The 26,976-nt window shown below is 37.8% G+C and overlaps 4 protein-coding genes across 6 annotated transcripts; 2 read left to right on the forward strand and 2 right to left on the reverse strand.

Annotated features, from left to right (window-relative positions):
• The first annotated feature begins 4,547 nt into the window (after nucleotides 1-4,547).
• LOC143607128 (uncharacterized) lies at nucleotides 4,548-7,079 on the forward strand. Of its 2 annotated transcripts, none has more exons than XM_077082684.1 (2): nucleotides 4,548-6,020; nucleotides 6,725-7,079. In XM_077082684.1, exon 1 carries the CDS (start codon nucleotides 4,619-4,621, stop codon nucleotides 5,975-5,977), a length of 1,359 nt encoding a protein of 452 aa, XP_076938799.1. In that variant the 5' UTR covers nucleotides 4,548-4,618; the 3' UTR covers nucleotides 5,978-6,020; nucleotides 6,725-7,079. The 2 variants fall into 2 exon arrangements, 1 of the variants encoding a protein (XP_076938799.1); XR_013148893.1 differs by lacking the exon at nucleotides 4,548-6,020 and adding an exon at nucleotides 6,459-6,483.
• A 2,750-nt stretch (nucleotides 7,080-9,829) lies between these two features.
• On the forward strand, nucleotides 9,830-16,219 carry LOC143605480 (putative white-brown complex homolog protein 30). Its single transcript, XM_077081579.1, has 14 exons — nucleotides 9,830-10,189; nucleotides 10,283-10,359; nucleotides 11,241-11,534; nucleotides 11,625-11,688; nucleotides 11,785-11,931; nucleotides 12,017-12,051; nucleotides 12,615-12,688; nucleotides 12,803-13,593; nucleotides 13,997-14,293; nucleotides 14,700-15,119; nucleotides 15,195-15,343; nucleotides 15,447-15,736; nucleotides 15,822-15,952; nucleotides 16,025-16,219. The coding sequence occupies exons 1-14, from the start codon at nucleotides 9,981-9,983 to the stop codon at nucleotides 16,176-16,178; spliced, it is 3,132 nt and encodes a 1,043-aa protein (XP_076937694.1). The 5' UTR covers nucleotides 9,830-9,980; the 3' UTR covers nucleotides 16,179-16,219.
• A 519-nt stretch (nucleotides 16,220-16,738) lies between these two features.
• LOC143606192 (increased DNA methylation 1-like) lies at nucleotides 16,739-18,402 on the reverse strand. Its single transcript, XM_077082045.1, has 8 exons — nucleotides 18,266-18,402; nucleotides 18,066-18,189; nucleotides 17,767-17,979; nucleotides 17,617-17,681; nucleotides 17,460-17,516; nucleotides 17,277-17,370; nucleotides 17,052-17,192; nucleotides 16,739-16,969 (listed from the first exon to the last, which is right to left on the reverse strand). Exons 1-8 carry the CDS (start codon nucleotides 18,400-18,402, stop codon nucleotides 16,874-16,876), a joined length of 927 nt encoding a protein of 308 aa, XP_076938160.1. The 3' UTR covers nucleotides 16,739-16,873.
• Nucleotides 18,384-21,447, reverse strand: LOC143607141 (uncharacterized). 2 transcript variants are annotated; one of them, XM_077082698.1, is made up of 7 exons: nucleotides 20,178-21,447; nucleotides 19,397-19,517; nucleotides 19,229-19,315; nucleotides 19,065-19,146; nucleotides 18,922-18,981; nucleotides 18,786-18,838; nucleotides 18,384-18,701 (listed from the first exon to the last, which is right to left on the reverse strand). In XM_077082698.1, the coding sequence occupies exons 2-7, from the start codon at nucleotides 19,483-19,485 to the stop codon at nucleotides 18,452-18,454; spliced, it is 621 nt and encodes a 206-aa protein (XP_076938813.1). In that variant the 5' UTR covers nucleotides 19,486-19,517; nucleotides 20,178-21,447; the 3' UTR covers nucleotides 18,384-18,451. The 2 variants fall into 2 exon arrangements, with proteins under 2 accessions (XP_076938813.1, XP_076938809.1); XM_077082694.1 differs by having other exon boundaries at nucleotides 19,062-19,146.
• Nucleotides 21,448-26,976: the final 5,529 nt, after the last annotated feature.

Consider the following 26,976-nt stretch of genomic DNA (forward strand, 5'->3'; position numbering starts at 1 on the left):
ATGTCATCACAGCTGGAACAGTTGGCTCAATGGAATGAGCAACTGAACCAGCGGAAGCAGGCGCAGCCGCCTGGGTCGTTGCCTCAGGTAGGCTGACCAAGCCTACCGTCATGGGCGGGGGGGTACTCTTCCCTGCTCCACCTTGGAATGCGTCAACATCCACGCCTGCGCAAAGAAGATAAGTATTAATGATGGAAAGCCATGAAGTTAAAAATAAAGTTTGTACTTACGGGTTTTCTTGAGCCTAAAAGTGCGGACAGGCGGGGATGAACCCGATGGAGCCGGCCTCTTCACGCCGCTCACCGTTGTCATCCTGGGCTCTCCGGAGGTGACAGTCGTCGCAGCCTCCGGAGCGGTGGTCTTATCACCACCGGGGTTCCCCGCCACCTCCTCGCTCTCGGCCTCTGAGTCAGACCGAGGCACCGGATCGGCAGTGGAGGCCACCTTCTCCTTCCCCTTCCCGCCGGCAGCCTTCTTCTTCCGCACCAACGGAGGACCATCTGCGGATTCCTCATCAGAACATAAGATTAGAGGAATGCCAGCAGAGGTTTCAGCATTGAGGGGTCGAGGGTTGAATAACGCCTTACCTGGCCGCCTGGCTCTCAGGATCTCGTGGCCTAGCGGGTAGACCTCCACGAACCGATCCGCCGTTTGTTCTAGGATGGGCAACTCGTTCTCATCTAGAGCACGAGTACCCATCCGAGCGGGACTGTCAGCCTCCCGCGGATACAGGAGCGACTGCAAGTCGTTCCCCTCTGAAATAAAAGAAGTAGTTAGAAGACAAACCTATATAAACAAAGTAAACAGAGCATACCGTAAGGAACAGAGTTCAAACCGTATTCGAGGACGATCGGGATCTTTTGCGCATCCGCATCCTTCCATACCCGGCTCATCTCGAGCATCACCATCCCGGACTCCGCAAAGCGGTAAACTGGAGATTGGACTCGGGATATCTTCGAGAACCATTCCGCCTCCTGGTAGTTGGAGGCGTGAAGGCTGGGAAGTGCTTGCCCATTCTTGAACTTCATGGCAAGGGGGATGGCGCGAGCGGAGATGAAAAAGAACTCCCGCTTCCATGAACGAAGACTGCGCTCGGTTACGCAAATCTTCAAACCCTTGATCCGGGTTATCAGGGTATACCACCCCTGGATGCACCTCCAAGTGTAGAAGGTCATCAGGCGGTCGACAAAGGGATCAATGCCCAGAATCCGGCACACCCACTCGAAGTGACGAATCTTCGCGATCGCCATCGGGTGCACCTCGGTCAGGTGTACACCGTGCCTCTCTAGGACACGGTACACAAACTTTGTCAACGGGAACCTAAGATTCCCATAGACAAAGAATGCAGCATATACCCCGATCTTGCCTCTGGGGGCATCATACACCGTCTGATGGGGTTCAGGAAACTCAGGCTCGAGAGACTCGAGCATGAACTTCCTGACGATGTACTGATATAGATCGACAGGCAGAGCACACTGGCACTCGCCAGCAGTACTCTTGTCATCGGCGTACACCCCAGCCTCCTGGGCTGTAGCCTCAAGATCGTGAGACGACATCTTGCAGATATGAAAGAAGAAAACGATTTCAAGAGAATGCTCGATTGAAAAGATGAGTATTCGCCGGAAATCGTTTTGAAGATGAAGAGAAGTGAAAGTGTGGATTACAAAGAACCCTCTCCCCCTTTATATACTAATCGCAATTAATGCGATGAATTTAATGCGGAAGAGAGAGAAATCGAAGGTGCAATGAAACTATGACACGTGGCAAAAAGCAAGCTGGCAACAGCTGTTGAAAGGACGCGTGCCATTAATTTCGCGGCCACGCGCCCGAAAAATCGCGCCCACGCGCCTGAAAAAGCGTCTGGAATGACCAGGTACTGTCACATCACCATAACTTCCTGCACGTCCTGACACAGTCAGAAGAAACCGTCGCACGACGTTTCAGCAGTTTGGACTGTTCTTATCCTTTCACAAACTCTTCGAATTTCAAAAAATTCAAAAAGATTCAAAAGTAAGCGGGAAAATACCCCTTACCTTGGCAACCAAGTAACTAAGACGGGTGCGGGTACAGTGTAAAGGCAAAACCCTTCACATACTTAGCACCTGCAGGGAATTGAAGCCAAGAATACCTCGGCAACCAAGTAACTATAAGACGGGTGCGGGTACAGTGTTAAGGCAAAACCCTTCACATACTTAGCACCCGCAGGGAATTGACGCCAGGAATACCTTGGAAGTAAAGTAACCGTAAGACGAGCGCGGGTACAGTGTTAAGGCAAAACCCTTCACATACCTAGCGCTCCGCAGAGAATTGAAACCAAGAAGGATCTTCTGGGCAATGCTTGCGGAAACGGGAATAACATCCCCGCATAGCGGGAACGTCGAGAACTACATTGTTTGAAGCTCCAGGATGGAATTGGTGGTTTTAACATAATTGATCACTATGTTCAAAACTACCAAAACCTCATGGAGAATCCACACAAGTGGGACTCAACGCTCCTGACTTGCGAGGAGGTTACAGACCTACCCGCATCATACCCAAAGATCAAGCAGGAAAGTCGGGAATTTCTGCAAGTGACATAAGGACTTCCGTGGGAAGAATCCCCATGGAAAACCTTAAAACTAAACCCTTTTCAAAACCCTTTACTTAAGTCCAAAAGTTCACCTCGCTTTATTAAACATTCATGAGAAGAACATTGGACTGGGGGGACTTGAAGAGGTAGGTCCCAGCAGAGCCCAGTTGGACCCGCATGACTCACCTTGAAGAGAGACGTCTGCGCAGAAACCAACTGGATCCGCAGGACCCACCATGCTCAGAGACGTGACGTCCTTACGCGCAGTACACAAGCTGTTCCCGCAGGAAATGCCTCCCAATGGTGAAGTATTCCGCCTGTTCCCGCAGCTGGGGATACAAGCCATCAGGGAAAGCCACCCGCGCAGCAAGGCTACACGCACAAGGCACTTAGCTCTCAATAATTCAGTTGTCACCTGAAGGAATGAGCAAAGCCGGGAACAATCCCGCACAAAGGCGGGAGGGGGAATACTCCCGCCCAAATAAGCCAGTCCGTACGATACGGGAAGATCTTCTGTACTGTACCTGACGAGGTATGGGCAAAAGATCTGACCAAAGATACGACAGCTCATTGACAACAGTATGGCGAGCAGCATGCTCTTGTACTGTATGTCACTATTAGCCGCTGCCTACTCACCAACTCCTGTCATACCACGTGCATAGCCGGCAGTTGGTGGAAAAGGAATAGTACACAGCAGGCCTGGTCACTGTCAGCCGCTGCCTACCCACCAACTACCAGCATGACACGTGTGTAGGCCACAGTTGGTAGAACAGGAATATTATTCAGCCGGCTACACCTTCTTGGAAACCTACCTTCGGCTATAAATACCCCAAATGGTATGATCTTATCATCATATACTATCTCGTATTACATATTATACCTTATATCTGCTCTAGCAATCTCTTAATATACATTTATATTCAAGAGCAATCTAGTCTGATTCTCACGCCGGAGGGTGGTCACAAGGAGGAACCCCCCCCCCCTTCTCAGTGACGAGCTTACGGTGTCTGTTTTGCAGGTTATTAGAAGAACCATCTTTGCCGGGTCTAACCCCTCGTGGGAAACATCTATTTAACCCCCAGGTTATCCGTAATCTGCCCGGGGTCGATTAGTGTTTCTTCACTAAAGGTCTAATTTGATTACATTATGATAAGGATGTTAAAAAGACCGTGACTCATAACTCACTCGAAGCTTATTTGCTTGACAATTGTCATTTATAAATAAGCTAGGTTCAAACCAAGATAAACTCATTCGACTCGTTTAAGTTTAGCCACATTTTTAAACGTTCACAAGCTATAACTCAGTTCCATGAGCCGGTTAATATATTTTTATTTTTTTAACGACAATTTTCATTAAAAATAAAAGTGACCCCACTATCCAGCAACTAGCAAGGGACGAGACACGATACAAACAACACAAAACAACAAAGCAAACTTATACATCGAACTCCAACCATTTTCTCCACTCAACCCCTAACTTTCTCGACCGAGCCTTCAACCAAAAGGAAGCTAAATTTCTCATTTTCCTAGCTTGCCAAATGCACCAATAAGTAACCAACACTAATGGAACATCCTTTTCCTACTGTTTGAAATGGAGATGAATTTGTATAGCTCAAAGATGTCTTTCAAATCACGAGCCGGTTAATCTAGCCGGTTCTTTAAATCGCGAGCTAATTCCATCTTTTTACAAGCCGAACTCGTACTCGTCTTCAACTTATTAAAAACAAACCCGTCGAATCAAGCTAACTCGTTTAACTTCCAAACAAATCGACTCGTCTAGTCTCGAAAAGTACACATTACTCATCACCTCCCCTTCCTAACTAGTAACTACAAAAATGGAAAGATTTTCAAGAAACAAAACACTACCCAACAATAAATATTCATTCATTCACCATTCACCATTCACCAATCCAACAATTCATGCTATTAAATACCCATTTACCAAAACTACTCAACAAAATCATAAAAACCATAATCAAAATCCAACAATTTAACAGTCCAAAACAACTTCTTACAACTAATAATAATATCAAGATTTATCATCACCACCATGACTGACCACCATCCACCACCACCAATACCCCACCTCCGTACGGCCACCCAAACCATCCACCACACCACCACCTTCATCTTCTCCACCACCCACAACCTCCGATCACTTCTCATCCTCTCATTCTTATTATTTTCCCTCCGTAATAACCTCGAAACCCTAACTACATACCTCACTCATTACATCGATTCCGACCAAGATATACAAACCCTTTTGTCCAGAACCCAACCCGACCCGAATCCGACAATACCCATTTCCCGCCACCGCCGCCGCCCGTTTCTGCAGCTGACACGCGTCGGAACCCTAGACGACGGGTTTTTCTCCGGCGATGATGAAATTGACCACCGATTGTTCGGGAATTTGGGGAGAAAACATGGGAATGAATCCAATTTTATTCTTGATTCGTTTGATCCGCAATTGGGGTTTTCTAATTTGGTAGTTGATAATGGGATTAGGGTTTCGGATGTTGTACGGTCGGATGCTAAATTGACGTTTAGATTGGTTGAGATTGTTGATAAGGTTAATGGGTCTGTGGTAATTGATGATGTGAAGAATGAAAGTGAAGCCAATTTCGGGTTTTTGTTTATTCGGGTTGGGATTCAAGAACATGAGCTGAATACATTGTTGTGGTTGATTGGGGTTTTGTCGGGTTCGTATTGGGTTATGATTCCGGTATATGTTTTTACTTATGTTTGGGTTCATGGGGTTGTGTTTGTGTTGGTGGTGAATGATTTGTTGAAGAGAGACGGTTCTTTTCGGGAAGTGTTCGAGAGAGGTGCGATGTTGGGGGCGAGACGGTTGTCGGGGTTCGTTATTATGAGGTGGGTGGTTTGGGATGGATGGACTCAGTTACTGGGACTTTACTTTTTCGGGGAGATTGATGATCAGTATTCGTATTTCAAGATTTTTGTTCGGTTGAAGTTTATGCCGTTTTCGATGTTGGCGCCTTGGGTTGTTAAAGGTTTCGAAAAGGAGATTTACGCTTTTCTGTTATCGTGGTTCTTGATAGACTTGGTTATGTCTTTTGTGTTTGCGTTGGACGCTTGGGTGGCGATGGTGGATTCGAGAAAAACCGGGAAAGAAGTTATTAAAGAAGGGTGTCGGTTACTGTCGTTAATGATTAATCCTGCTATTAATCTCAAGTGTTTAGAAGGTATTGCTTGCGGGTCGTTTGCAAGACATGTACTTACACATTTTTTTGGCACATTGTTTGCTTCCGTGGTTCAATCGTTTTTGGAGGTTTACTTCATGGTGGCATGGATGATGCATTATCTTTCTGTTAGATCTATAGACGCTAGTAATAACGGTGTACCTTTTGGTCAAAGAGAGCTTGAAGATATGGTTAGGGACGATAGATGATCATTAAGATCGTTTTTTGCGAAATTGCTTCGCTTATACAACTGTGAGTGTTTAATGAAACAGTTATATTTTGGTTTAGTGTTTCCTTTGTTAGATGATATGAACTTAATGCTTTGTAACAGCATGCTTCAAAAACGTAATACACGTGTACTTCGGTTCGTCTATATTAGGTTTGGTTAATCAAACAATTTTCTATATTTTGGTTATTGCAGTTTTTAGTCTTCTGTTATTTGGTCACTTGCAGAATTTAGTTGATACTTAAGAATTTGATTAAAATAGTAGGACTTTGATGGTTTGATCATCAATTTCGCTATCGTAAATTGTAGCTAGTTTCCTTTACAATAATACTTAAGAAATGAGGTTACCATATTAACAAAATGAGGTTCATTTATCTTGCAATAAAGCTGCATACTCTACACTAGTTTTTCAGTCTTTTAGTAAAATCATCTCAAATTCGAATGCAGAAAATGAATCAGTAATGAACGCGTTAGACAAAGGGCATTTTAGTAATTTCATATAGTGATGACTAACCGCCTTTTGTGTTCACCTACATAGACTACTAAATGACCTTTTGGACATCCCTTGAAATGCATCTTCATCATCATCTTCATCCAACAAATGCAAAAACTGTGTTTATTGATCTTGCATTAAATATGCATATACTTTACAGACTAACTTTTAAATATATTAGATTTAAACTTGATCTTCTGACACTGAACGACGCTGAGGAAAACGTTCTCGTTGCAGGGGATATAGAGTCTGGAACCAGCAGTGAAGTCGTACTCATCTCGAGCTTGATCCAGCAACATGTTGAACGAGGGGTGTTTTAGTAATTTAACACTGATAACAAACTGCCTTTGGTTTTCACCCACATAGACTACTAAATGACCCTTGGGAACATCCTTTGGAATGTAATCATCATCATCTTCATCATATTCAACATCATACATAGATGATGATGTCCATCTGGTTGCCCATGACCACCATTTTTCACATCTTAACCACGCTACAACTCCGTTTGTATGTCTCGTTTTCTTAAGCCATGCTTTCACACTCTTCACTTGAACCATCTTATGTAAGTATGCATATATAGATGTATATGTGCCTTAGCTGTGTGCGTGCGTGCGTGTTTGGTTGGTGGGGTGTGTGTGTGTGGGGGGGGGGGGGTGGGTATTATGGATGGAGAGAGTGAATGTAGTGAGTACAGGCAACTAGGAGATATATATATATATATATATATATATATATATATAGTGTGTAGATGTTGAAGAGCTTATATCTTGTATGTACATATATATGCATCGGCGTATTAAGATATGACTTGGAAGTATCTTTTTGGATTTTATGTTTAACTGAAGTCTTATACGATATTTGTACGAACATATAGGTTGCATGAATATAAGAAGCTTCTACGAAGTGACGGACATCTTATGTGTAGTGTTACCCGTACGCGTGTACATTTTACAATATTATAAAGTAACATGTAAATATCGAAAAATGCGTCCTGTCTACCTTCCTCATATATCTGTTTGTGATATTTGTTGTATTCTCTTTTTGTCGAAACATTTGTCCGGATATTCATGACTAACGCAGCACATGCACGTTAAGGTGTCTTAGTATAGTCGTGTGTCGATGACCACATAATTGATTTGAGTCATCTAAATCGAGTGATGGAGAGTAGAGTATGTGACAAAAAGAGTGTGGTTAGGGGAGTTTGAAAATGATTGAGCACTCTAAAGTCTATATGTTGTGAGTACAAAGTGGCTCATTTCACTAAAGCAACTTTTAATTATGATTTTCTTTTTTTGTAAGTTTTGTGATATACCTTGCTTGTATATTTTAGACATGTTACATAATAATGGTGATACTTTTGAGATACTTTATTGATATTTTAGTTGGAAAGTATTAGATGGCATTTGTTGATGGTGATCAAGATACCCTCAAGCAAAGGGTACCTCAGTTTGCATATATCAGTTCCTACCTAAGATGCAATCATGGTGGGATGCCAACAATTTGTTATTAATTTAACAACTAGTAACTATACATGTAACATAAGTATTAAGTAATAGGATGGTGGTGGTATCATGTCTTGTATACGGTTTCATACTAGCCGCCGAGTACTTGTTACTCATTGCCTATCGGGTTTACAAATATACTCGTGGATATTGAGTATACATGTTTATAGTCTTGTATGGTTAAGGTTACTCATTTAAATGCTCATTACTTAAACTCGAGCTTGAACTCACCTAAAACACAAACATGAGATGCATATACTTAATTACGCATTATTCCATAATTTTAAATATTATTCATTATATTTTTAAAGATTATATAATTTACCAATATATTATGTTTTGATGTTGGTAAATGGTTTCGGGTAACCATGTACGTATAACTTAATACTATAGCGTCCCAAAAAGAATTTAATAATATACTTAGGGTTTGTTGATAAAAACGTTTCACAAATAAAAAGAGATGTTATAACCCGTTTAAAAGCTATATGGGTTTGGTGGGACCCATGACCCGTTTATTTATTTAACTTTTTTACTATAGAGTTGTTTCTTAATTATAAATAAGATCTTTTAAAAAAATTGGATATTAATTTTTAGTATATCATATTTTATAGGATTTTCATATCAAATATTTGGTGAGATTAATTTTTAATATAATGAGATGTTATAACCCGTTGAAGGGTTATCTGAGTTTGATGAGACTCATACCCATGAATTCGGGTTAAATGCATAAGAAACCTCCATTTATAAATAAAGCAATCCGATGGCTTGAGAGTATGTATGAAGCACCTATAGAGCTTTTAAAGGTTTCGTTTATATATATTTAATATAATTATTTAAGATAACAAGTTTTAATACACTAGTTTATTAAATGGTTGATCGTAAATCAGAATACTAAATTATATTTTTTTTAAGAGAAATCAAGATCATAACTACTTTTCATGTTAGTTATACATAAATAAACATATTAATATGCATTATAACACGGAAAATTGATTTCTAATAATCTTAATTATTAATTATGTTTTATTAGCAAATAATAGCATCAACTTAACATTTTGCTGGTGATGGTCGCAACTAAATGTGTATTTGTTTGCAACGGTCCACGGCTAACAGAACCCTAACATTGTTAGTTGCAGGTCGTCGAAAAAATGCCCGCGAGCTACTTGAGATTAGAGATTATATTGATAAAAGGTTTTAAATAAGCCAAACCTTATTGAGTCTGAGCCTCAAATAAAGCTTATTTAGTTATCAAGCATGAGCCTTGTATAAGAACATCGTTTACGCTTAGGCCCGTGAAGCTTTAACGAACATTATGCATTTAAATTTTTAATTGGCCTAGACTTTTATATATTAATTTCGCACTGGGTTTTACCGGGATCGCCAAGCCAACTGGGTTTTACCAGGATCACCAAGCCAAACTCGGATGCCAGCGTGGATCCCGATCATGTCAACATAGTTGGCCTGAGTGGGGTGGTGGGGCACGACGTGTTCGCGTAGTGAGATAACTTAATTGTGAAAGTCACCGATCGAACAAAAAAATAAAAATTCACGCCACACAAACATATAAAATTGTATATATATTAATCAATAAACAATAGCCCGAGCCAAACTCGAGCTTGAAAAAACGTGGCCCAAGCTCAAGCTTCATAAAAAGAGCTCGAAATGAATCGAAATCGAGCTCTTGTAACTCGTAAATCAAAACAAGCCAAGAATAGTAAATGCAACGGTAACGTTTTTGGAGATTCTTCCCACCAATTTCTCCCGCAATTTCTTCATCCGAAAACCACTCTAACCCTCAAATCAATCTTTAATCCATTCATTCATCCATCCAAACACAATCAATCAAAGAATCCAACTTTATTCCAGATTATCCAAATCAAACAACACCCATTTCACCAATTCATCTAAAAAATCATTTCTTGGATCATTTACTGCAAACCAGCCATGATAATAATATTAATATTGCACATGGAATAACAAGAAAAAAAATGATTAATACCTGTTGGGTTACATTCTTGATCTTCATATCCATATTATTTCTGGGTCATTTCCCACAAAATGTTTGCTCCCAAAAATCCAAACCGATTCCGAGAATCACACCGCTTATTTCGAATCTTTTTCTTGCAAAATTTAACCAAACTGTTGAGAAACACCAGCCCGAAATCGAAAAAGTGATAGGTTTTTGCACAGAAGATGTGTAAGTATTGATCATATTTTATTTTGTTTTTTTTTTAAATTATTTCCCATTTTACCCTTTTTGGTTTTTACATGTATTTGTGTTTTGTTGTAGGAACAAAGATTTTCATGGAGCTTTTGATTTCCAAGGTAGAGATAGATTCTTCCAGAAGTGCCATGAAAAGTTGCAAGGTGATCCATTCCTGTTATTAACTTATTATATATATATATTATATATCGTGCTTGTTTCAGAACCAGTATTATGTTGAAAATCGTGTAGTCTTGATAAACGTCTAAAGACTATATTGCCAAGGATATATTGTTTTTGTTTTAGGTTTTTTATTTTCTACTTCACGAGGGGTATTTTAGTCATTTCAAGGTGGTCCATTCCTATTGTTATATATATCGCGCTCGTTTCAGAACCAATATTATTGAGAGTTGTAGTCTTAATAAACGTATAAAGACTATATTATCCCTTGAGAATAATAATAATTGTTAAAAGGGTATATTATTTTAGTTTTAGGTTTTTAGTTTTCTACTTTTAATCAAGAGGGGTATTTTAGTCATTTCAAGGTGATCCATTCCTGTTATTTTATATATATCGTGCTCGTTTCAGAACCAATATTATGTTGAAAATCGTGTAGTTTTAATAAGCATCTAAAGACTATATTGTGCCTTGAGAATATTAATAACTGTTAAAAGGGTATGTTATTTTAGTTTTAGGTTTTTTATTTTCTACTTTTGATCAAGAGGGGTATTTTAGTCATTTCACACACACTTAACAGAAAAAGTTAACACCGTCTATTTCCGGGGACCATTTATGTTACATTTATATAAAAGTTTGGACCAGTGGTGTAGTTTCTCAAAGTTAGGGATCAAAAGTGAAATATAAACATACTAAATGGACCATCCGTGTACTTTACTCAAAATTTAATAACTATAAGTGGTTCTGAACATAATATTGTTCTGACTGTAATAGGTTCTCTCGGTTCTCAACATAATACTGGTTCTAAAATAAACACGCCCCTATATATATATATATATGTCCATAATTAACTATAACTTAATTTCAGACCTCCCACTTCGACTGTGTACCGTATCCGAACTCAAAGTATACTTCACAAGTTTTTTAAAAAAAAGTGGCGACAAGAAGAGCGTGTCTGAATCTCATTTCTTAGAACCGAACCGAAACTGCAACCTAACGTCATGGTCAGCCGGATGCGAGGCGGGCTGGGCCAGTGCAGCGAACCCGGGCCAGAAATACGATTTTAATGAAACAAATCCCAAAAAAATGCCTTTCAGAACATCTAACAGCAAACCATGTTGTGAAGGCTTTTTCTGCCCGCAAGGTCTCACTTGCATGATCCGTAAGTTAAACCGAATCTTAAAACTATTAAAGTTGCAAATTTTATGACATTTTTACATTTTTTTTTCATTTTATGTTAATTTGACTGCAGCATGCCCGTTGGGTGCGCACTGCCCTGTGGCAAAGCTCATTCCAGCAATCGGGATTTGTTCACCGTAAGTTTCATCATAAATATCAAACTTTTTGACATTGTGTGTAAGTTATATGCATGTACATTATTAAGACATATATTCTTAGAAATCTTTTTACAGATACCATTACCAATTACCTTCAGGCAAGCTGAATCATAGTTGTGGTGCAGCTGATATGTGGGTTCCCGTACATTTGGGTAACGAGATGTTATGTGATCCAGGATATTACTGTCCTACAACCATCAAGAAAATCGAATGCCCTCGAGGGTATTTAATTATTTATAACACATTTCGTTGGTTTTTTTCGTTCTGATGCGCTTTCATTCATGCTTAACTTTCCGTGTGATTGCAGATACTATTGCAGGATGGGTTCTAGAGTTAAATACCGTAAGTGCTTTTGATAAACTAAATCTTGAGAAAATATACATATCTGCAGGGGTGTAAATGAGCCGAGCCTGAGCTTGACAAACATGCTCAAGCTCGGCTCGTTTAACTTACGAGAGCTCAAGCTCTGCTCAGACTCGGATCGTTTATTATTTATTAATTAATTTATGTACATTTTTAATTATTTTATATTATTTACAATTTTTATTTATAACATAATATATATTATATGGTTATTTTTATCATAATGATCATATAAACATAACATATATATTCATAATTATCGCATAAACATATATTTAATGTATTAAATAAATTTTTTATAAATAACAGGCTTGTGAGCCAGCTCAAGCTCGATAAGTAAAGTTAGGGCTCTGGCTCGTTTATTAAACAAACTAATTTTTAGGCTCGAGCTTGTTTGCACGGCTCGATTCAGGCAAAGTGAGCCGATCTTGAATAGCTTACGAGCAGCTTGGCTCGTATACACCCCTAATATGTGTATTCTTCTTGTTATGAAGATCTAATGATTTGAGTTAAATATATTTGTGGAGTTTTGCTTAACACAGGATGCTTTGCTGGCACTAAGTGTGACAAGGGAACCGAAATCCCGAGCATGCAGGTTTTTGGAGTTTTGCTTATTGTAAGTAGTCGATGGTTTAATAAGCGGGTTATACTTGTGTTAATCGCGTCGTCTGTAACGCGTTAAGACACGAATTGCAGTCCTAACTTTTAATGCTATGCAATTGTGTTGTAGGCTTTACTGACAGCTATACTGATAGTTGTATATAACTGCTCAGACCAAGTAATCTCGACTCGATATGAGAAACAAGCAAAATCCCGAGAAGCAGCAGCAAAGTATGCACGTGAAACCGCACACGCGAGACAAAAGTCTAGAGCGTCAAGAGAATGGAAACCTTCAGGATTACAGGGTTTGCAGGAAACACTGTCACGAACGTTTACACGAACAAAAACTAGAAATGCAAACGGGCCACAAGTGCATAAGAAAGACACGAATTCGGTTGATGATAATTTGGAAGACAAAAGTTCAAATTTGGAAAGTGGGGATAAAAATTTTAATGCAAAACACGCGCGTAAAGCTTCGAAAGAGTTGCATACGCGAAGTCAAATATTTAAATACGCGTATGGTCAAATCGAGAGAGAGAAAGCAATGGATGGGAACATGGATATGGTGTACGATGGCGAGGGCATTTCGTTAAGGAAACGCCCTCGTATTGAAATCGGGTTTAATGAACTAACGTTAACGTTAAAAGGAAAACGAAAGAATATTATGAGGTGTGTCAGTGGAAAGATTTTACCTGGTAGAATTTCGGCTGTAATGGGCCCGTCTGGCGCTGGAAAAACCACATTTTTGTCCGCTTTGACAGGAAAAATAACCGGGTGTAACATGTCTGGGAATATTTTAGTCAACGGAAAAACTGAATCTATTCACTCGTATAAAAAAATTGTCGGGTTTGTCCCGCAAGATGACATCGTTCATGGAGATTTGACCGTAGAAGAAAACCTCCGGTTCAGTGCTCGATGTCGGTATGTTAAATCTACTCAATCAATCCTTTTTGTCATAATATATTACCAGGTTAGAAACTTGTGTATTACAGGGTTGAATAAATGAAATATTAAATAGTTAGCAATAATAAATATAGGAATTATAAACAATATTTTGAGATAAATAATCTTGGGAAAAATAAGAGAAGTGGAAAAGTAATCTTGGGCTCACAGAAGTGTGACACGTGGCGCAACCAGTTACTTATTTATTAGATATAATGAATAATGAATTAATTAACAATAAAGATTATGTTGGGTTCATAGAATTGTGCCACATGGCACCACATTTACTTATTTGTTAAGTATAAAGATAAAGATAAAGATAAAGATAAAGATAAAGATAAAGATTATTATATGGTATATATTGACTGTTTATTTGTATCAGACTATCTGCTGATATACCGAAAGCGGATAAAGTCTTAATAACCGAAAGAGTGATCGAGGCGTTGGGACTGCAAGGAGTGCGAGACTCAAAAGTCGGGACGGTTGAAAAACGTGGGATTTCTGGTGGTCAAAAGAAACGGGTCAATGTCGGGCTTGAAATGGTCATGGAACCGTCACTATTAATTTTAGACGAACCAACTTCCGGGTTAGACAGTGCATCTTCTAGTTTACTTCTTCGGGCCCTTCGGCGCGAAGCCCTTGAAGGTGTCAACGTAAGCATGGTTGTACACCAACCCAGGTAGTATTATTATTATTATTATTATTATTACTATTACTGTTACTACCACTACTAATACTGTTACTACTACTACTGTTGTTACTATTACTACTACTAATACTACTACTGCTGTTATTGTTATTATTATTATTACTGTCACCGTTACTACCACTACTAATACTGTTACTATTACTACTACTGCTGTTGCTATTACTACTATTGTTGCTGTTGTTGTTATTATTATTATTGTTATTATTATTATTATTGCTGTTGCTGTTGCTGTTGCTGTTGCTGTTGCTGTTGCTGTTACTACCACTACTAATATTGTTACTATTATTACTACTACTGCTGTTACTATTTTTACTACTACCACTACTAGTGATATTATTATTATTATTATTAATCATGTAACGGTTTTCTGTTTCAGTTACTCGTTGTACAAGATGTTTGATGATTTAATACTTCTAGCAAAAGGCGGGATAACCGTGTACCATGGGCCCGTTGAGAAAGTTGAGGGATATTTCGGGGGTATGGGGATTACAATCCCCGACCGTGTAAACACTCCCGATCACTTAATCGATATTCTCGAAGGAATAACGAAACCAGGCGGGAATGTGACAGCTCAGCAGCTTCCTGTTAAATGGATGCTTCACAATGGCTACCGTGTGCCACTTGATATGCTGCATTTGTGTGATCAAAACGGTTCATCATCATCATCATCTGTTGAGCCCGTTGAACATGCGGATAGTCAACGCGAAGTTGAAAAGTATAACTACTTTACTACCCCTGATTTATCGGGCCGGGTTACTCCTGGTGTTTTTAGGCAGTATAGATATTACATTGGAAGGTAAAATTCATATTCATATGAAATATATTTTATTTTTCTAGTATAAATTATAAAGACTGGTTTGTGCGCGTGCAGGGTTGCTAAACAACGTTTGAGAGACGCGAGAGTACAAGCAGCCGATTATATAATACTTTTACTCGCGGGTGCTTGTTTAGGAACCATGGCTGAAGTGAGTGACGTGTCGTTTGGATATACTGGTTACCAGTATACTGTCATTGCTGTCTGTAAGTAAAAAAAACTTATTTAAATTTAAAACTCGTCTTTAAAGTATAAATTTGTTAAAAAGAAACTAAAGAATTTGTTTTTTTTTTTGTTTTATGATTTCAGCTTTGTTATGTATGATTGGGGCATTGAGGACATTTTCTCAGGATAAATTGCAATACAGGCGTGAGAGTGCGAGCGGGATGAATAGTTTATCTTATTTTCTAGCCAAGGATACAATGGACCTTTTAAATGTAGTCATGAAGCCTTTAGTTTATCTTTGCATGTTCTATTTTTTCAGTTACCCTAGATCGAGCTTCGAGTCGAATTATTTAGTATTATTATGCCTCGTGTATTGTGTCACGGGCATATCGTATACGCTCGCCATCTCACTCGAGTTTAGCCAAGCCCAATTGGTATGTCACATTTCAAAATAATTACTAATTCTTCATATGCGTATACGTATACTAACACGGTTTTTATTTATTTATTATTTTTCAGTGGTCTGTACTTTTGCCTGTGGTTTTGACTCTCATTGCGAATCAAGACAAAACGTCTGCAGTTTCGTTAGTGGGGCGATTTGTTTTCCCGAGATGGGCTTTGGAAGCGTTTGTGACTGCAAATGCGAAAGAGTATGTCATGAGCTCGAATATTAGTATTGGAAGTATGGAAATGTTATTGACTCGTTTTGGGTATTTTTGCAGGTATACGGGTGTGTGGCTTATGACGCGATGTGCTGCATTGAAGAAATTTAATTTTGATATTCATAACTCGAAGAAATGTCTTTGTTATCTTATGGTGACGGGAATGGGTTGTCGGATTTTAGCTTTCATATGTCTGATGTCGAGGTCGAAGTAGTGGAAAGTTTGAGGTTAACAGGTTGACTTTTTCCGGTCAATCAATGGTCCTTGGTGAGTCGAGAAGTAAGAGGTGTGAGAGGACACACTCGTTGGTCGGTAGGACTAAGGTTTGAGTTAAAGATGTTAGATACACCAGTCAAGAAAGCCTTGTAGTGTTAGCTGTTTTTTGTACAAATAGTTTATAGTTTTATTTCTAGGTTATAGTTGTAGCTTATTTTGAATCCTATAATCCCCAAGTAATTGTACAACGAAAACGGTTGGTTCTACATGATCCAAAGATGTCTCACACCTTGTATGTTTTAACCGAGCAAATCTTGAAAATAAGCGTTTTTCTGAGTGTGTGATACCTCTTTCGTCATATAAGAATACACGCATACAGTCGACTAATACGATGACAAATCAAACAAGTAACATTAGATTAGATTGATTACGCATATAACTAAAAGAACCAGATAAAACATAGGTGTTTGTTAACCCACCCGACCTAGTTCATTTCGACCGGTATCTTAAAGCTAATATTTCAACCCATAACAGTTTCAACAAGTTTTTGCATCACTAACAGAATACTAAAAGACAAATAATAAGATTAAACAGTTGGTTCCAAGTTTCAAACAGTCGACCCCTTCTACACTGGTTTCTAGTTTTGCATGACAAGAACCGCTCACGCCATATTAAGGTTCAAATAAGGCTCGTCTACAAAAGTCTCTGACCTTCAGGGACCTCTTTTTCCAGCAAACTGGTGCCAGTAAAAGCCACCATTGATGTATGTTTTTGCATGTACTCGTTTTGCTGAAACCACGCCAAAACCACATAAGTTATCCGTGTCAAACATTAAAATTTAAGAAAAAACATTAAAAAAGAAAAAACAAACCTCTATCGGGGTGACTTTTCTTAAACCAAATTTGTTGCACCACATGGCTATTACTTCTTCGGCAGCCGGCACAACAAGCTTCTTGACGTTTAGTTGCGAGAGCAGTCTCTCAAAGCATCTGAAGAAAACTTTGAAGTGGCCCTGAAAATGTATAGTAGGATTAAAGAATGACATTAAAGAATTCATAGTATTTGCAAATATGTATAAATACACGCACACACGCACCTGCCCTTGGTATTGTTGTCCGGTAGCAACAATTGGAAGTTCAGCAACGTCATGTCCTAACACACGGAATAGTCCCGCTGTAACGACTTTTGGGCTGCAACCCACCATAAAAAATTAGAATAAAATTTACTAATAATTAGTCACCATAAAATTTGAGGAAAGTTGAAACCAATGTGGACTTACCCTATTGTTAAAATGAAACAATGGACCCCAGCAAAATCCGAACCAGCTATCTCCGTCCTGTTGGTTGGATAGAATGTTAAAGAATAAAGACACTAAAAGAAAAAATAAATTAGAGCTAGTAATTCAGTAAGTAACTTGTTATATGATTATTGCTTACCCATAAGTCATAGCTTTAATCATATCTTTTTTCGTCCTCGTATCAATGATTGGATTAAAACCAACCTGTCAGCATGAATATACGATATTCGTCACAGGGACAAAATATAACAATTTGATTTTTAAAAAAAAAAAGAAAACCAACACTCACATCAAAGATTTTTGCAGCTTCATTAAGCAACAGATTGTTTTCTTCTGTGGTATGCTTGCCACGAACGATACGCCACTCAGCGTCACAATTTGTTGCATAATTTCCCATCAGAGAGTCCGGGACCTTTTGTGATCCCAAAACAACCAGAACCTTGACATCACGATTGAGTTGCCAGCATTTGGAAGAGCAGAACCATCCGCCAGGTGGCAATTCCTATAACACAATGGATATTGATATTAAAACTCAAGACTAAGTCATTGTCACGTGAGTATTTACTAGATATTATAGTATTATCCCACCTTCAGATTGCGTTTGCGATGCGCCCTCAAGCAGCCAATGTGAAATTCTATTTCACATTGATCACACACGATAACGGTTTTATCATTAAAGCCGTCTACACTTAAAATGCTAAACTCATACGATCTGGATACAACGAAGTTATTCAAACAGGATTAGATTATTTGGTATAGTACAAATTAATAGTGAAACACGGTGTTACCTGCATAATGAACATGCAACAAGATCATGCTCGGTTTGATTAGCATTAATCCGAATGCAACGGTTTGTAGCCTCTTCTTTGGTTGCAGAAACCGTTCCACCTGACACCTCGTTGGAAATTGGTCCCACACACTTCATCGAGTCTTGACAATGTTTGCATAAGTAGTTTTCAAGAGGGATCAGTGTATCAGTCGATATACATCCTGTGTGACAAATTAATATTAGACCACCTAAAATGACAACAAGAGTATAATTTAATATGAACCCTGCCAGCATGAAAAGACCTAGGACAACCGCTACATGGAAAAAGATCGTCGCCCTCTTGACAAACGTCACACACGTCATCTTTATTCAAAGCCATATGTTTGCCAGTTAGCTTTAACTTAGAGGCATATGCATGTAGAGAGTCTCCATTTGAGAGAAAAATATGATCATATCTGACAATATTTGAATATGAAGATTAATAAGTTACCCTGAATTTTTAAGAAAAAGTAAATGTGTGTTTTCGTGAAAAAACTCACGGTTTTCTGCGCCCGGACCGGTTAGCATGAGCTTCAAACATTGACGGGCTAATCTATTTACAAATAATAATAATAAAAAAATTAATGACTTATTTCATCCTCAATGCTTGTAAATTCAAGGTTCAGAAAATTTTACCACAGTATTGCAGCAGGAACAGCGTATACCCCAGTCTTCCTTTTTACCTTTTAGCGGTTTCTGCCAAGAAGAGGATGTCAGATTAATAAAATAATTGAAGTGTTCAACTATTTAACATGTGTATTATTAAACTCAATTACCACTCCCTTAGATATACGATAAGCTACACGAGTTCCATCTTCTAATCCTCCTTTTTCAAATAGGAACTTATGCATTCTTTGATCCCTTAAAGATGAAAGGAAAAATAACAAACGTTATTTTGTGTTAAGGTATGATTTAGAGTAAATGGTTACGAACAGAGATCAACTTGACAGTCGGTTTTTTATTTGACTTCACTTTTAAAGAGGTGGATTTCTTTGCCCTCTTCGTTGATTTTGAATTGGAGCTCGATGGCCTGCAAATTCGGACCATAAAGTTGTCATATAGATATAAGAAGAAAGGCCTATCGTTGTAGAGTTAAAAGAAGAGAACTCACTCAGTCAATACATTATGTTGACTATGGTCTTCATATGAACACGGTACAAAATTAAAATCACGAGTCAAAACAAAACCCTGAAAATCCATCGGAAGACAGTCCTAATGAGAACTGCAAAATACTAAACAATGATATGTAAAGAAGGTACATAGGACAAACAAAACTAGTTAATGAATTACATATGTTAAAGATGTGATAACAGCAAAATCTATCTCTACGGTCAAAAAATAACAGCAAGTTTTTTGGGATAAAAATACTTATTTCAACAAAACACGTTACACTGATGATACTCAGCAGTTAGGATTGATATGCTAATGACCATCTCTGAAAGTATAGCTAATTATTTACCAAAGATTTGAGTTTCATAAAATATAAAACATCCATTCTAAAATAGATACATTATGTTTAAATCTTTTAACATTAAACTCGTTACGAGAAACGAATATCAATTCTAAACCTCTTTCAAAAAAATCAACAGACATATTAGATCTATAGAACATATACAGTACACTAGACATTAAATAATGTTGATGCTAAATTGGCGACAAAGATCCAACAAGAAATTAGAGATGCATTGATGCATAACCCATAAGTAAACTTCCTTCTCTGCCTACAACATCTGCTATAATTTAAGTCTAATCAAGTTGAAAATCACAGATCTATCTAGATTTAGAAAACCCTAGTAAAAACGATATCAATTTACATACACAGACGCCCAAAAAAGCAAAATAATCATCGACTAAAACATACGATAGATCGACACAACCAACGATCGGCGCACCTTAGATGCAGATGATGGAGTTTCCGTAAAGAGATAGATAAGCGACGGTGCAGCGTGAGCGGCGGCAAAGGATGAAAGGGGGTGAGCTTGATACAAACTCTAGAAAGACCGAATGAAAGTCAACTTTGTGAAAATGAATATTTATACCCCGGTAAAATGCATTTTTGCCAATGTTAAAAAAATATGTGTGAGAGTTGGCCGCCGTCATAAGCCCATTAGCTAAGCCCGTTAGAGTTCTTGAATCTGTCTATATATACGTGCACATGAGATTATAGTAAAATCTCAATAATCTCTCTCTTTTATCTTCACATGGCATTAGAGCTTTAGAAGGTTGTCTTTGCCGTGTGTCAACTACAACAGCCACCTTCCACCACACCGTATCATTTCTGGCACCATCAAAGCTATTTCTTAGAATCTACTAATCGCTCATTACCTAGTAACACCAGCCACATAAACAGCCTCCACATTCAAAACTAACCAAAACCAAACAACCCCGGCCACTACCGGCTCAGTCACGTGCCACTGGATCCCCCGACATATCCAACACTTGCTTTAGTCTCTGTTTGTGGTGACATAAATCCCTCCCTATAACTCATGAACTAAGAATTTTCAAAACAGCAAAGTCTACTCGACATGAGTTAGACATTAATGAAAGTTTTTACAGGAACCGTTTGCAGTTTCTGGTTGTTTTCCGGCGAGTGTGATCACTCAACCACCACCACTGTGTTCGCTACTCTATTCCTGACACAATCGGCAACATTTTGCAAACTCTGGGCAAATTGGTCTGAAACAACTAAGAATGGCTTGAAACAGGCCTAAACAAGCCTAAAACATGTATAAAACCCCCAAAAATGGCATGATTATGCTATGTGCCTTGCTAATCTTAGGCCCACACTTTTTAAGCATCTTGTGCCTAGGCCTAAGGCTCACGGTGCATCCTCGAAAACCATGCAACAATCGACAGAAGGTAATGTTGTAAGAAACACGGTCAACCTGTAGCACCTCTTCACACGCCTCATACACGATATGCACACGCTTCCGAAACAAGTCCAAGTTTCAGAGTCTGCACCACAGTTCACGTGGTGCACATGGCACAAGCAGGATATAGTTACCGGGAGTATTAGCCAAACATAAGATTTCTACTGCAACCAGCCATACATGTAATCCTTCCACCTATGTTACTCAAGATCAGTCTATGTAGTAACAAACATGTTTTCTCTTCTCTCTCTCACTATGTTAATTCACCTCCTACTACTGTTGCTTTGTCCCCCAGCCTACTTCATCTTAATCCCTCGACTCTGTCTTACATGTTCGCACTTCCCTTGTATTATCGGTCAGTCATGTTAACCAAACTCATTCATGGGTAGCGTTTGGTATGCAAGAATGACATGTGGAATGGAATGGGTCATTGTGAGGAAATGAAAAAATGGATGTTTGGTTGGTCAATAGAATGGAATCAACGATTACGCAAAGAATCCCATTCCATCAAAACCGTTCCTTCGCACCCCCTGCTTTTTTTTTTCATTCCATCCCCTCTTTCAGCCTCCTTTCTCGACACCACCACCTGACCACTGCAACCACCACCGTCGCCATCACTCCAACCACCACCGCCGCCACCATTTTTAATGTATTTGAGGAGGGGTACTTTTGTCATTTGTATTTCATTCCTACATCTTTTCGTGCCTACCAAACATATAAACTATTTCATTCTCACAGGACAATGGAATTATAATGATCCATTTCATTCCCTTGTCCATTCCATTCTCTCTCCATTCCATTAATCCATTACCCTCAGTAACCTTAACACCAGATTCTGTCTTTCTGCATATCTTAGCACGTGATATATGCTTCAGTCTCAGTTCCAAATTAGCAACTTAAGTCGACATAGATGTATTTCGTTCTCAACATCTCTCAGCAAAAGTATGTCATTCACATGTCGACTGAGTGTGGATTACTAGGCTGCAAGACTAGCCCAATGCTTCCTACAGGGAACCTCCTTTGAGAGGACATAGCCCCATAAAGGATACTGAACGATATAGACAATTGTTTGGGAGCATAACTACTTTGCACTTACACAACCAAATATTTCCTTTGTTGACTTGTCGTTTAGTGTCCTTAGTCATTTCATTATTTTCATGTATCTCAGGACCACAATGGGTCAAGGAATTAGTATTTTGATAAGGGTCTGGAGTTGTAGATCTATATATATAGCACATACTGAACTACATCGTGACACAAAGCCAACAAGAATCGCAACACACAAATATCAAACACCAAATTATTATGTCTAAAAATATAAATTTCAAGATACAAGTAATACTAAAAGGTTTAAAGTCAGAACCTCATTGACACAAGCACAAGGCAAACAGTCCTGTGATGTTGCTTTCACAAGGTCCCACTTGCATTGTAAGGTGATCCCATTGAGCAACATAACCACCAACTTGCACGAAGATCCTAATTATGCCAAGAAGACTGCATTAGTGTATATAGGTTATTTGAATTGTTTTGGAAAACAAAAAATAAGTAAATCAAAAACCAATGACATCTGGTCTACAAAATGAAAAGGGCTTCATACGAAAGACAAAAATTTTAAACTACAGTGTTTGACAGCACTTAGCAGCACTCTCATTAAAACTTATCCAATAATGTAACAATAATGCTTTTGACTTTTGTTATTGTTTGTTTGAAATCCATTACAAGTAATGAACACTACATTGCACTGCTTTTAAACCTTAAAACTGGAAAGTTTTGTGAATAGCACAAAGCATTTATTTAGATGAAGTGAGAAGTAAGGTAAGATGAACAAAATATAAAATATCTCTTAAACTCAATAAAAGATTAATCTGCAAATCAATTTTCACAAAACAAATTTTGCATTAACTAAAATAAAGCAGCAAAGAATAATTGGTAAACCACTGAAAACAAGTCAAGTTTATGATAACGCAGAATACCTTTGGCGTGTCCTTTTACCAAAATAGCAAACCACCTCTTTGTTTTTCGCCGGCTCAGTTCCAAATTATTTGATACTTGAATCCCCCCCCCCGGGCCACACGTGGCTCAGTTCCAAAACAGACACAGCAATTGGGTAGAAAAATTCTCTAAACCATTTGATATCGCAGATTCGCAGCAACCTATAGAGCTTAATGTTGTCATTAGCGTTTCTTGTTCTGGTATCCATTAGGTTTTCTTAATATCAAATGAACCATTTATGTGACACTAAATTGAAAAGCTTAAGCAATTAACAGTTGGATTTTTGTGTCAAATAGCTTTTATATTACCTTTCTCCTTTTGGTCCATGAATAGTTGGCTTCATATTTTTTCTTTGTCGCATTTATGAATAGCTTTTCTTCATGAAACTTTTTTGTAACCGCCATCGTTATATAGTAAGTTAAGAGACAGGTCCTATTCTTTTCTTTCCATATAAGTAACCAAATCCTGCAGAATAAAACAAAAAGATCGAAAACAATAAATCAAATATGTGATATGCTAACTGTTTTGTAACATCTTTGAATGTTTTACAACCTTATTATCTATATGTGTCTACGAAACGAACTTCAAGATTTAAAAGTCATGAAGGTTTTTAACATGGCAGGATGCAGAAATAGTTCTTGGGAATAATACACATCGAAAAGAGTGTTGTTTGATAAGGGTACAAAATATGTGATGGTTGTGCAGTAAGTCGGCTCATGTCTATCGGTGACATTTTTAAATCAAAACTCAAATAAAAAGTGAACAACAAAAACATATCTACCCACTTGTTTATGTGGAAAGTGTAATATGTTTATCAAATGGCATACCTTCATGATATTTAACCATAACAGAAGACAATTTTTATATTTATTAATGCACTGATAGGAATTTAGGCCATGACGCAGAGCATAAGTGTCATAGGTCCCAACCGAAAAACTCAACTGGATATTTTTCAGAATTGTGTTATGAGAAAATCTCGCATATTTAACAGTTACAGAATATCAATGTATAGATATTGTTTGGTGACCAAAACTTCAAACTGTCTTATAGTGAAAATGTGATTGTCATTAATTTTAAGTAGGGGCGCAAATGAGCCAAGCTGCCCGCAAGCTACTCGAGATCAGCTCGTGAAAAAGCTTGATCAAGCCGAGCCTAAACAAACCCTAGCCTGAGCCTATAAGTAAGCTTGTTCAATAAACGAGCTCGAGCTCGAGCTGCCTCGCAAGCCTAAACAAGCCTATCATTTTTATATAATATATATATAAATTATAATTGAAAAAAATATAAAAGTAATTATAATTATAAATATATAAAAGTCAATTAATAAATAGTAAATTAGCTGAGCTCGAGCTCTGTGTAAGTTAAACGAACCAAGCTCGGGCTCGGCTAGTTTGCAGTGCTAACTTTAATTAGGTCAAAACGCAGTTAACAGCCTCATTTCATGTAATGAACCACACATTATGTCATCATCTATTTACACTTAAACCTAAAAATTAATTATGTGAATAATTATTACACTGATTCATCATATGTGTGCGTAACAAGTAAGGTGCATTTATCAATTATGAAGTCAGTCAGTCTTAGGTAAAGTAGTAGTAGTAATAATAATAATAATAATAATAATAATAATAATAATAATAATAAGATCTAAACAGCAGGCAAGCAGAGGATAGAGTAAAACCATTAGAAGCAAGCAATTCGAGATCAACGTACAGCCAGCCGGTGATCTGACGATGGCCTCGTCTAGTATTTTGGTTAGGGTTTATTATGTGGGCGATTTGAATCAGTAGTCAGGGATTGTCCCGGAACTAAGCCCCAAGGGTTGAGGGCGGTAAGTTTCCAAGAATTCAATAGGTTTTCGGTTACCGGAAATTAAAACAAAAAAGTTATAAAAATTTAGGTGGACCAATGGGGTGGTGTCGGGTGATAAAACTCGAGCGTTGGTAAAACCTGACCGTTGTGGATCTCGGAAGTTGAGTCGGTGAGTCTATGCAAATTCGGTCGGTTTTCATCACGTTCATTACGGTCAGTATTGTAAAAATCGTTAGTCGCTAGTCGGGCGGTGGGCTGAGAACTAGCGATTAATTGAGATTAATCATAATTAATCGGGATTAATCAAATCAGACTCTAATGTATATATAATTTTCATTTTTGTACACATGCACACATTTTTATACGTAGTTTCAATTTATATATACATATGCATTCTGATTAATTTGGCCAGATCTCGTTAGAAACCGTCAATTTTGACCGGAACCTCTTCAGAAAAAACTGACTGAGTCCGATTAATCGTGATTTTGGCCGGATTGGACCATTGACTGATTAAATGGCTGACTAGCCAAAATTAATCAGTGGGACGGGGACTAGCGATTAATCGGGCCCTAGTCGGGATTTTTGCAACACTGGTTACGGTACAAGAACTAAAACAAAAAAAACCGTCATTCGATTGGTTTCCGTCACGTTCGTTACGATAGAGAAACAAAAACAAAACAAAACAAAAATAAAAAAGTTAGCATTCGGTCTATTTTCCTTATGTTCATTACCCAAAAAAAACTTGCATTAAAAAGGTGTCACCAAACGGCCTAATAAGGTCTTGGGCACCACGACTCTCAATTGTTACATATAAACATAATAATATATAACACAAACTAATATCTTCATATATTTTTAATTAAAATTGAAAAAGGCCTGAATAATTGCAGCAATTATATTTGTGACGGTGGTGTGAAAACTATTCAGTGTGTGGTGCAATATTCAACCTTTTCATGCTACGTCGGTTGGTGATATTCTTAGTGTTTTTAAACAAGATCCAAAAGTTGCATACAAGAGGAAAATGGTTCAATCGATAGTTATGGTGGTTGTTTTGTGTATTTGGTGGGATCATAACAACTTGATTTCGATAACAAGCCTTTGAAGATTGAAAACATTCTTGGGGATGTAAAGATTTTTAGTTTCTTATAGATTAAAATTTTAGAAATAGGGCCGATTGTTTGACTCTAGATTAGATAGATGGAAACCTTTTTAGTTGTGTAATTTGTTTTTAGTTTTATTTGTGCCGATCTTTGCTATCTTCTTGGTAGGAAGGGTGTTTGGTTGTTTTTAATTACAGTTCATATATGATTCCTTTTGTCACTTAATTTTTTTTTAAATCAGTGTTTATAAAATTTTAAAAATAAAACTATTATTGAATAAAAAGCAATAACACTTGCAATAGTAAATTTCAAACCAGAATTTCTTATTCAATAAACTAATTTGTATCACAAACTTTCATATTAGACAACTTACATAATCCATATTGAATGTAAAGCAGAACACTTTAGAACATTCAATTGTAGAAAGCTTGAACACCTGAACTTTAAGTAGAATTTACTAGCATCCACATTACAAAATGAAACTGCTTATAAATTGTCTTATGTCCTTTTTTTTTTTATTTTGTTTATAGAACTTGTTTATTAAACAGAAGGGTTTACATAAAAACACTCTTTTTTTTCTTTCTTTTGTAAAAATTGTTGATTTATCAAAAGAAATATTATTTTTGAAATGAACAGCATTAACTGTATAATTGAAAAAAATAGTTATGGTTTTGAGCAAGCAATAAACCTCACAGCCAACAAAAGATGCACGAACAGACTAAATCCAGAACCATTAAGCTCCTTCGTAGTATAATCCATTGCGCATCACTCGTTGACATTCATAAGTTTCGGCTTACTATACTACATATCCAACATATATAAAATGCTAAGGTTAAAAACTTAAAACGAATTTAAACAGGTTAAAAATCATAAATATTGTAGTAAAATGCAGCCCATGACACAAAAACGCATAAAAC

Source organism: Bidens hawaiensis, unplaced genomic scaffold (assembly GCF_021521415.1).
Source record: "Bidens hawaiensis isolate Kalapana, Puna unplaced genomic scaffold, B.hawaiensis_p1.1 tig00002123_1, whole genome shotgun sequence".
Classification (NCBI taxonomy): Eukaryota; Viridiplantae; Streptophyta; class Magnoliopsida; order Asterales; family Asteraceae; genus Bidens; species Bidens hawaiensis.

Coding starts and splice junctions, on each gene's coding strand:
- LOC143607141 (XM_077082694.1), bottom strand. CDS start 19,485: ATGGATTTTCAGGGTTTTGTTTTGACTCGTGATTTTAATTTTGTACCG. Junction 19,316..19,396: donor CAACATAATGTATTGACTGA/GTGAGTTCTCTT, acceptor CCGAATTTGCAG/GCCATCGAGCTCCAATTCAA. Junction 18,702..18,785: donor CGGTCCGGGCGCAGAAAACC/GTGAGTTTTTTC, acceptor AAATATTGTCAG/ATATGATCATATTTTTCTCT.
- LOC143607128 (XM_077082684.1), top strand. CDS start 4,619: ATGACTGACCACCATCCACCACCACCAATACCCCACCTCCGTACGGCC.
- LOC143606192 (XM_077082045.1), bottom strand. CDS start 18,402: ATGAAGTGTGTGGGACCAATTTCCAACGAGGTGTCAGGTGGAACGGTT. Junction 17,980..18,065: donor ATCGCAAACGCAATCTGAAG/GTGGGATAATAC, acceptor ATTGTGTTATAG/GAATTGCCACCTGGCGGATG. Junction 16,970..17,051: donor GAAAAGTCACCCCGATAGAG/GTTTGTTTTTTC, acceptor GCGTGGTTTCAG/CAAAACGAGTACATGCAAAA.
- LOC143605480 (XM_077081579.1), top strand. CDS start 9,981: ATGATTAATACCTGTTGGGTTACATTCTTGATCTTCATATCCATATTA. Junction 15,344..15,446: donor GTATACTGTCATTGCTGTCT/GTAAGTAAAAAA, acceptor TTATGATTTCAG/CTTTGTTATGTATGATTGGG. Junction 15,737..15,821: donor AGTTTAGCCAAGCCCAATTG/GTATGTCACATT, acceptor ATTATTTTTCAG/TGGTCTGTACTTTTGCCTGT.